This window comes from Adiantum capillus-veneris, chromosome 8, assembly GCF_014529385.1.
Source record: "Adiantum capillus-veneris isolate H3 chromosome 8, ASM1452938v2, whole genome shotgun sequence".
In the NCBI taxonomy this organism is placed as follows: domain Eukaryota; kingdom Viridiplantae; phylum Streptophyta; class Polypodiopsida; order Polypodiales; family Pteridaceae; genus Adiantum; species Adiantum capillus-veneris.
Genome location: NC_140938.1, coordinates 40,511,950 through 40,522,245, shown reverse-complemented (window position 1 = coordinate 40,522,245; position 10,296 = coordinate 40,511,950). Strand labels below are relative to the sequence as shown.

The window sequence follows — 10,296 nt, the reverse complement described above, 5'->3', positions numbered from 1 at the left end:
TTCAATTTCAAAGAGCCCATCTAGATGTGAAGATTGGGCAACGAACTTTCGAGAAACTGAAGCCATACTTTGTCGGCAAACTTAAGGATAGGTACACGTGCTGCTGCATAACACATGTCGAGATGTCTTTTTTGAGAGATGCCTTAAACCAGATAAGGCAAGGTTCTCTTGGCTTGCATTCTGTCAGTTGTACTTGCCAATGTAAGATTTGTGGGGCCACTGACAAGTGCAATGCATGTGCTCAAACCTACAGCAGTACGACAATACTATGGGAATCTATTGTGTGTCCGAAGTCTGAAAGTGTCAGCCATCACAATAAAAAATGTTTAATGGGAGAATTCTCTATTTGTGGACCATAAAAAATGCCTGCATGCCCAAGGGAAGAATCACAGACAGGATGCATCGTGACAGTCAAGCTATTCGAGGATGTCGAAGTTGGACAAACAGATGCCGAAGTTGGACAAACAGATGCCGGGAAAAAGAAGAAGAGGAAAGTCCTTTCATTCAAGAAGATGAACATCAAACAGCTTCTGGTTTTGTTTAGGGATCACTTGAAGAAGTATATCCAACATAACTCTGTGTATAGGTGGCAGGCTGAGCAATTCAAAGAGTGTCTTCTAGTCAAAAACGGTGGTATTGTCTGTAGTGCACTTTGCAGAGAACTACACATTCAAAGAGAAGAACAAGATTCAAACAATGCATTGGTACTCTGATCAGGTCACAATATTTGTCCACATCACCTATATCCACGTTGCAGGAGTGGTCCAAAAATATTATCACTTCTATATATCAGATGACAAGACTCATGATACTCTTTTTGTTCAGCATTGTTTCATGCTACATCACCAATGGTTGCAACAAGTTGGCATAGCAGTCCAAGAACATTGGGTGTGGTCAGATGGTGCAGCCTCTCAATTCAAAGCCAGGAGGCCTTTTTACTTTGTTGCTAGGTATGGCACTCTAACAGGGGCTCTTATGACATGGAATTTTTCAGGATCAGGTCATGGAAAAGGTGAGCATGATGGAGTAGTGATTGTCATCAAACGTCATCTCACTCATGAGTAGTTGAAGCCAAATGAACTAAAACTCGAGTGTGCACATGAAGTTGTAGCATTCTTGAGGGAGACCATGTCTACAAGCGCAGAGGCTTCTTATCCATCAAATACCAGGCTAGTATCACGAGTGTTTTGGGAGATCAAGTTAGATGAGCTCGATCGAAGTCAGGCATGGGATTGTAAGGCTGTCCCTAATGCGCGGAGCATTCATTGCGTATCTGGTTATTCACTGACAAATGGGAAAGCTCTGAGAAGTAGGACACTATCATGCTTTTGTCGTGCCTGTATGCTCGGTCTCTGGAGGAGAAGCTCCAATTCTGCGCATGTGGGGTCTTGGGAGTACGTTTTGATCGAGCCCACGGATGACTTTGAGGCAGAGGAAGAAACAGACAATCCAGCCTATGGAGGATATTATGACACCCTAACAGATGTTCTGCATGTAGATTATATTTTTGCTGTTGCTACAAGTGCAGACAATGAAGAGCTTGTGGACTTCTATTTGTTGAAGTACACGAGAGAGAAGTCATGCATCGAGTCTCCAATTACCGATGCTTGGGGTAATTATTGCCTACGAGGATCTTATGTGGTCAAGGGAATTTGGTATGAGAAGTGATCTGGAAATCCACATGAATACAAGCTCTTGCACTCGAAGCCCGAAGTCTATATGTTATCACACCTTGTGAGAGCTATCAAGTTTCCCATGGAGAGAATCGACCACAACTTGTTTATGATGTCCCCCGATGTATATGAGGCTATTTACAACAGCATTCCCTTTGATACATAGGGACCTTAGAATTTCCAGTATATTCAATGAGTAAAGTATCCTTTGTTTCTTCCAAATTAAATGGTGCAAGGATATACTGCTATGTTGTTCTTGGGCTCTAATTCACAATAGGACGTTTGCTCTCTATTTTTGTACGTGTAATGGTTCCTTCCTTTCACTTTGGAGGTTGCTGTGGGTAGAGAAGTGTTTGCTCTGTAATGGTACCTTCCTTTCACTTGGGAGGTTGTTGTGGGTAGGGAAGTCTTCAGCTGATGGTTTAGGGTTTAAGGCCCAAGGCCTCGTCGTCAATGAACAAACAATAATCCAACCAAAATTCCAAATCTCCTCTCAATCCTTAAACCTCAATTTAGCCAGAGCGAGTGATGACTAGGTGTGAACAAGTCAGGAACCTTGGTATTCAAAGCCATTGTAATTTCCCACTTCTAACTAAAAAATAAATACCGCAAGGATCGCCTGACTTTCGAGCCAACCAGGTGTTGAGCGAGGAAATGAGTTTAAAGTATGTGTGTGTGAATAAGTCTAGGTATTAATTGAATGAATTACCACTTTATGAGACCATAGAAGGGTTTTATGGTTCCATCAACAAAATTTGAATTCTTTTCTACAAGTCTGACATGGACAGATTTGGGTGAAAAGGATTCACAGACAGTTCCCTTACAGGTGAGAAAAACCAGCATCCTCGAGTCACGGCCTCTCTCTCTCTCTCTCTCTCTCGCGGAAAAGAAGGTGGGCAAAAACTGTAACATAAAACTACACCGTAACGGCTGAAAACCCAAACACAAGGCTGAAAATCACCGAGGTAAAACCCTTGAAATATTATATCACAGCAAAACCCCAAGGGGAGGAGCCTCAGTCAAAACAAAAAAGACATAGGATTAGGATAAAGGATCCACAACAGGAGCTTTTGGTAAGCGGTAGGAAGAACGAACATCCAAGACGAGGATTAAAGTCTTCAGCTGATAGTTCCCAGGCCGAGGCACAAGGCCTCATCATAGACTCCAACCGTGAATCAATTAAGAAATTGGAACTGTAAAACGAGCATCCTCTCTGTCTCCCCCCCCCCCCCCCCCCCTCTCTCTCTCTCTCTCTCTCTCTCTCCCTTTCATTTCTCTCTCTATCTCTCCCATGCACACAATCTTCTATTTCAAAATTGTCATGAGTATGAATCATGAGTCAGAGGGGGTAGCTACCATAAGACAAAAGGTAGCTACCGTGTAGAAATAGGTAGATGCCACATAGAACTACCGTGCAGATAAAGCTAGCTACCATGCTAATACCAGATAGCTACCAGTCATGAGTAGCTAGCTACCATGCTGAAAATAGATAGCTACCAACAATAAGAAGCTAGCTACCATGCAGAAAATAGATAGCTACCAATCTTAAACAGGCAGCTAACATGAAAAAATAGAGAGCTACCAATCAAGAATAGGTAGCTACCATGCAGAAAATAGAGCTAACATTCATAAACAGGCAGCTACCATGCAGAAATAGACATCTACCATACAACAAGATTTATAATGGTGGCATTTGCAAGGAGGAGACAACACAGTTGCCTAAGCCTTAAAAATTTCAACTCAATTACAAATGACTTGAAGTACCGCGTATCATTTTTCGTGAGGTAGCGAGGATCTTGTGATTTGTCATCCAGTTGAAATGTTGGTGGACATATCATGGTTGTATCACTGTTGAGCATATTTTTGTACTATGTATCGTCCACCATAAAAATCGATGACCCCCTCCAATCTGGTCTCCTTTTTAAGAGCTCCGGTAATCCCTTTACAACAACCGGTTTTGCTTCGCCGCCTTGCAGCTCTCTGATATCAGTAAGTCTGAAAGGCAATATGACACAGTCAGTTTGGCAGAATTGCTCTTTCCAGATTCTGGGGTGCATCCCTCTCAGGCAACCCTTAAGTGTAATATGCAAAGGTGAAAGATGTCTGCGCATTCACGAAGAAATTGAAGCACATCTGGCCTGATTATGCAAAAGGTGCCACGGTCACTGCCTCCCTTGAACACTTTTCGACAGAGAAAATCTTTGGTTCTCAGAGGGATCTCTAGATTGGGGTATCTTCTCAAGAGAACCCCATTCATGTCTAATACAAGGTTGTTTTTGAGTAGGACAGGTTGGAGGTGGTGTACCCTCCATCAGCCGAGCAGTCACAATGCTAATTGGGAAAGGCATTAGAAAATCCTTCCACCTTTTTGTACAGGAACTTACATCTTGCTGTAACTCTGGAAAATGCACTTCTTTCACAGGCTCTGGCTACACATCTTGCCCCAGAGGGAAATCTTTCTGAGCATCACCGACAGGGATGAAGTCTGAAGGGGCTGCACATGCGTGGATGCCTCGACAGTAGGATCCTGTGATTCATCATCAGACATTGTACCACTCTTCATGTCAGTGCCTTCCTTACCAGAAAAAATAGCCAAAGATTGTATCAGTAGGAGCAGCTCCTTTGGTGTTTTTTCTGTGTTGGCAAAACCTTGCGTCGTAAAGTAGACAAGATCTTCAAAACCCCTTCCAATCCTTGGGGCATTACCCATTTCCACCTGTTGTAGCCCAAGGGTTTGAGTTCCTCTAAACAAACAGAACGCAAGAGTCAGAAAGTTGCAATATTTTTTATTTTTTTTGAGAAAATGGATCTCACCTCAATGGACAAGGCATCAAAAGACACATGCACCACATCACAAGTCACATAAGAAAACACTTTGACAATGAAAGAGGAACTCCAGGTTGATCCAAACGTTCTATTGTTACATTACAAAAGGATTGCGGTACAAAGAAGGATAGTGGTTTGATACAAAAAGGATGGTACAACCAAAAAGGCTCATAGAAGGGTTGGCTATAAAGCATCACTCATGGACACTAGGTAGAGTCTAAGCTAGGCATCTTTTTGCCTGTGTGTTTGCAACACCTTTTTTGAGGTTTTCTCCTCATACTGCACCGATGTCCCCATCCACAACCACAGAATCCTTCTCTTTAGCACTCTCTGACCCTTTGGCTGCATCCAACCTTTCATTCTGGTCTCCCCTTGCCCCCCCTGCAAGAGCAGTAACTATTAATAAACACCCTAATCAAGCCATACAGATGCAAACATCTCAGAGACTACCCAGTTATACCTGAAGTCCCTTTGCATTTTTTTGCATTTCTTGCCGCTGCAAAAGCCTCTGCAGTATTAGGGATTTTTGAGGGAGATTTCTCTTGGTTCACCGGTATGGATTTCAAGGGTTTTCTAGGATACTAGCTCTTGAAGAGCTCCACTTCTTCCCTGACAAGTGGCAATTCTGTAAGTATTTCATGCGCAATGGGGAGCACATCACCATCCATTAATTGGGTTTCCTCTATATCAGGTACATCTGTTTCTGAGACATCCCAAAAATAAACTCTAGGTGCAGTGTAAAAAATAATGATGAGTAAACTTTGTACTAAACAAGTGCTTCTAAGGACCCAAGGAACTGCTATTACCTTCTAGATTGCAATGTCTCTCTTCCTTATCAGAGACAACATTGATCGTAGCGCGCACTTTGACCTCTTTGGAGATCACTTTGGTGTTTCAATCACCCTTTTCAGCATCTGATCAATAGATAGGAAGCTTAGGCAACATTTATTGATAAAACCATACAAATATTTTACGAATGTCCCCGAAGAGAGGGTTACCAAAACTGTCATCTGATTTGGTCGAAAGGACCTGCACCTCACTTTTTTTCTTGGAGGTAGATTCTGCACAAGCATTAGGCAATTTAGGTTATGACAAGCTAACCATCAATGGATATAACCTTAAAGATTATGTCCCACCATGCTAGATACCATTGCATGAAAAAGGTAGCTATCCCCAGACTGGTAGCTACCACAATACTAGTGGGTAACAACACTGTGCTGGGTGGCTCAAACCATAGTTGCTACAATTTAGCCTAAAGATTGAATGTAAGACACATGATCATGGCAATAAAGTGGTAGTCACCCCCTACCATAGCTACCACCTTTGGAGTAGTTAGCACATAAGCCACTAGCCACCTAGCCACCTACTGTCCAGCCAACAACCAAGTCAGCACTCGTGACTAGGCAGGTTTGACTTGGGTGGGGTGGACCACCACCTACCATAGGTACTACCACCTTTGTAGAAGCTACCACATAGTCACTAGCCACCTAGGCACATACTACCCAACCAGCTAGCAAGTCAGCATTTGTGACTAGGCAGTGTTGAAGGGTGGCTACCTGTGACTAGGTAGTGTTGACTAGGTAGCCACCACTCAGCAATAGCTAGTCACTAGCTAGCTCTGAGTAGCTAGTGGTAGCTAGTCAGCAGCTAGCCATCTACCACCCAGCCAGCTACCACCTTGCCAGCTAAGACCTACCTAGCTAATATCTAGTCTAGAACAGCTATACATGGTACCACCTAGCCAACCGCATTTCTACCACACGTACAAGAGGTACCACAGTTCTCTTGGAGGGAAACTACCAGCCACCATTAAGAAATAGGCACCATAGCTACCGTCTAACAGGGTGGATACCCTTCATGTCACACTATTAGATGTCTGCCCCAGTAAGCACCACTTTGGAAGCTAGTACTTGTGGAGATGCAATTATAGGTAGCCACCTTTGAGATCATGCTCATATGACACCTACAAGTATGCACAGGCCTGAAGTTGTACTGGTAGTAGACTAATTCTACCACAAACACAACTACCTCTATGTTAGGTGCCTTCCCATATGTTACCTAGGAAGATGGTAATAACAATGCACATTCTCAGCCACATTCATAGATACCATATGTAAATGAGCAAAATGACCTGCTTACCAAACTTTAAGCATCCGGGAGATGTGTTGCCCCCGGTGTCTACAAACATTAATTCCTTGATATTATCTGGGATGAGACGACCACAACTTGCAGCCAAGCATTTTCCCTCTCTGCCATCAAGGTTGGCAAAACAATATATGTGGTAAGCATGTCTGCAGGGGAGTATGAATATCCCCAACGCCTCTTTGTCGTACATGAGCAGGCCACATGCACTGCAACTATCAGGCACCTGCGATATCTCAGCATTAGGTGGTGGCACTTTGGGGGGTGGAACCTGCAAATGAACAGGTCTTTTCTTGCGTTGCATGGCGTTTACAAAATCGACACGAGCATTCAGTATGGGGAGAATTTCTTCATTCATCTCAAGTTCCCTAGTAATTTCAAGTAACTCTGCACTGCAGTCATCATCCTCCACCTCAGCTTGCAAGGTCTCTAGCATCATTTCGAGCTTGAAGACCCGTGCCTTCTCCCTTTCCACATCAACACTGTCGGTCGCAGATGATTGCAACTCCGCCAATCGATGTTTGGCCTTAGCAAGCTGCATTGTCACACTATTAATAATTGACATTGCCCCCTCATTTCGATGCACATTTTCCTGCATGGAATCTTGTCTTTTACAGTCTTCATGGTACTGCGTTAATGCCTTTGCTTGGCTGAGTGCCACAGCCATTCCAACATCATCAACTTTACAAAGAGACAAATTTCCAAGCCTTGAAAATTTGGCCGCATTGTGCAAGCCAGAACCCCTGCTGGCATCCCCATCATCTACATTTGTAACCATGGTCATACGCCGCGATCTCTGCGGTGCACTTGCGAAGTGGAACGCTACGCATCTCTGTTTCTTCAGCTGCAGCTTGCTAGATTCCATATTGGCTACAATGCTCTCAGCAAAAGCTGCCCAATTCACAGCCCCTCTCAAATGTTCATAGAGGAAACCCCTGGAAAATGCCTTTGTTACCTCCATACCATAGTTCCCAAGAGGCTCTTGGTACATCGAAGTGAACATGAATTAGAATTTTCTCCAGAATTCCTTCTTAACAAACCTGCATTTGACTTTGCTACCTCTCTTTGGCACCTCAGTAAACACTTGCAGCCAGTCTTCATCTGAAAAATCCTCCTCATTGAGAAGCCTAGGATCCTGTCCAGCACAATTAAGCTTGTACACCTCATGGGCCTCTGCTTTTGTCATGCAAAACTGGCTCTTCCTCTCAAAGTTGACATGAGGAGACTGCCACCTAGACATCGGTGCAGGAGAAGAGGGGGTTCCGACGTTTTGGCCTGATCGAGAACGACGAGCTTGCCTCTCCTCTACAGCAGGTGTTGCATGAGTAGGATTTGGCCTTCTCTTCTTCACCCTGCGTGTGTCATGGTCCTCCCCCTTAGAAGTAGAGGATGCAGCTCTTTTGTTTGGAGAAGCATGCACGACGTGCCTGGGTGGTGTCTTCCTCACCGGCTTGCTCTCCTTCTGTCTGGCTTCTTGCTCCTGAGACCTGTGCCTGTGTGCCTTCCTTTCTTTCCCCACCTGCTCCTTGACGTGTTGCGGAGAGGACTGAGCCCGTTTGGCGCGCGGCAGTAGCTCCATGCCCCCAGCTCTCTGCATCATAATTCCCCCGCTTGTGGCTGTTACAAAGGGGTCCAAGCCACTCAAACTCACTTTTTAAAAAAAGACACTAATATGTATATATTGAAAAAAAAACCCCATGTTCTCAAATTCGGTACTACAAGTGACCTCCACCACTTACAAACTTAGGTAGTAACATGAAGTGGCTAGACCCCAAAAAATGAAGTAGCTAGTGTACCACCTTAGCGTGCATATACCCGAACAACAACCATTTTTTCCCAAACTAGCTACCAAAGCCTTAAAACTCCTACAGGAGTAATGTCTTCCTTGAAGACACAATCAAATAGTGTGTTGATAAGACTGGCTTTAATCTCTTCAGGGACACTTTGACATTGGCACATCACTGCTAAAGCTTCATACTTGACTTTATTACTCTCAATGTGCCTACTGCCAACCCATTGTGTATGGCACCTGGGATAGGGCGGGTACACACACACACACACAGGGTCACAACATTTGACCATGATAGTCTATAGCTATTTCTAGCTACACTCACAACTATACTTAACCTACTAGTATTGCTACTTGAACTATTGATGCAGATAATGCTTCACCCAACTTAACACACACACACACACACACACACACACACACACACTCTCATACAATTCTGGCAGTTGAGTAAGGCTTTGAGACTATTGCCGCATGACTACTTCTGATTATAAGTGGCTTATTTTTTTGCATGGTGTGTCCACCTTGCGATTGAAATTACCTCATAGGGTAATTTTGATTGGATCCTTGATATTGGCTTACACTACTATCTTGATAAGCATGGTTGTGTGTGAAGCACTAAAAAGCTAGGCTCAATGGGAGCAATACCTTAAGGATTTAACCCATAAAGGATAAATGAAAAGTCTCCTTCCCATTTTAATTCCTCCTGGAATAAATTGGTTGCACTCTCCAATGCAACATTAATGCACTCAACATTTGTCGCCACATGTCCCTTCCACCTTTCACTCAAGGTGATTCATGACGAATGCTTCTCTTTGTGATGACTTGGATTGATAGTGGGTGGATTGATGCAAAATTTGGCTCGACGTGTTCTTGACATGATAACTCCTCCTCTTTCCCTCCTGAAGAGAAGGGTATGTACACTATTCTAATAGGATTTCTCACCGTGGTGAGCATGCCAAGTGTGGCCATACCTGTCATGTCTCATTACTCCAACAGTAGTTAGCTGACGTGCTTTGTGCTGCTTCATAACAATCAACTACCCCTATATAGAGGTGATGGGCTCTTCCCCCCTCACTTAGACTTGGATTCTTTCTGTCTTTTACCTTTTTGCAAAATAGAGAAGGTAATTGTGGTTTAGTAATTGGGCATTGGTTTTGCTGTGTTGTCCCTTGCAAAATTAAAACAACCAGATGTGGCCAACTTTCTGTATCATTAGATACCATCTAAGGTGAGGATTAAATCTAGACTTTGGTTAGGCTTATGCTTCTTGATCTACAAGGCCACTGCCATGCATCATTTAAAGATATTGGTCTCTAAGCATGGTTTATGCTTAATTGGATTTGGAAGGGTACCTGCCTCGTATTAGTAACTTGTTGTACAATTTTGGTTCCACAAAAGTGATTGAAAAATTTGTTATAAAATCTGGTGTGTTGGGCAATTTTCTTAGGCCACTTCAAGCATACTATTTAACTCATCTGAATTTTTATTGGGACATGTGGTTTGCCCATTAGACTGCTAAATAATGGTTGTATTAAATACTAAATTGTATGGTGGTACTGTATTAACATTTCATTTTGATGGCATTTCATTATCTGCAGTACTTGGGGATTATGGTTTTTCTGATAATGACCGATATAATCTCTTTACTGACACCAGTCTAAAAGGGAGGGGAGCTCTGCTCACCTAGTCTTTAACGTTTAGCATGAGTAGCTTATTGATTAACTATGTATTTACATAAATGGGATGGCTTGGACACAAAATAAGATGCATTTTTTTATTACTGCTGGTCTTCTAACTAAAAAATCTAATAGCTGGTTTTGTTGGACTCCAGTACTACTCACTTTATTGAGCTTGAGAATATAC

General features: G+C 43.1%; 1 protein-coding gene and 1 pseudogene across 1 annotated transcript; both read right to left on the bottom strand.

Annotated features, from left to right (window-relative positions):
- Positions 1 to 3,835: 3,835 nt before the first annotated feature.
- On the bottom strand, positions 3,836 to 5,167 carry LOC147452022 (uncharacterized; annotated as a pseudogene).
- A 277-nt stretch (positions 5,168 to 5,444) lies between these two features.
- On the bottom strand, positions 5,445 to 8,220 carry LOC147452021 (uncharacterized). Its single transcript, XM_086519197.1, has 4 exons — positions 7,666 to 8,220; positions 7,597 to 7,618; positions 6,639 to 7,511; positions 5,445 to 5,560 (listed from the first exon to the last, which is right to left on the bottom strand). The coding sequence occupies exons 1-4, from the start codon at positions 8,218 to 8,220 to the stop codon at positions 5,445 to 5,447; spliced, it is 1,566 nt and encodes a 521-aa protein (XP_086375323.1).
- Between the last annotated feature and the right edge of the window lie 2,076 nt (positions 8,221 to 10,296).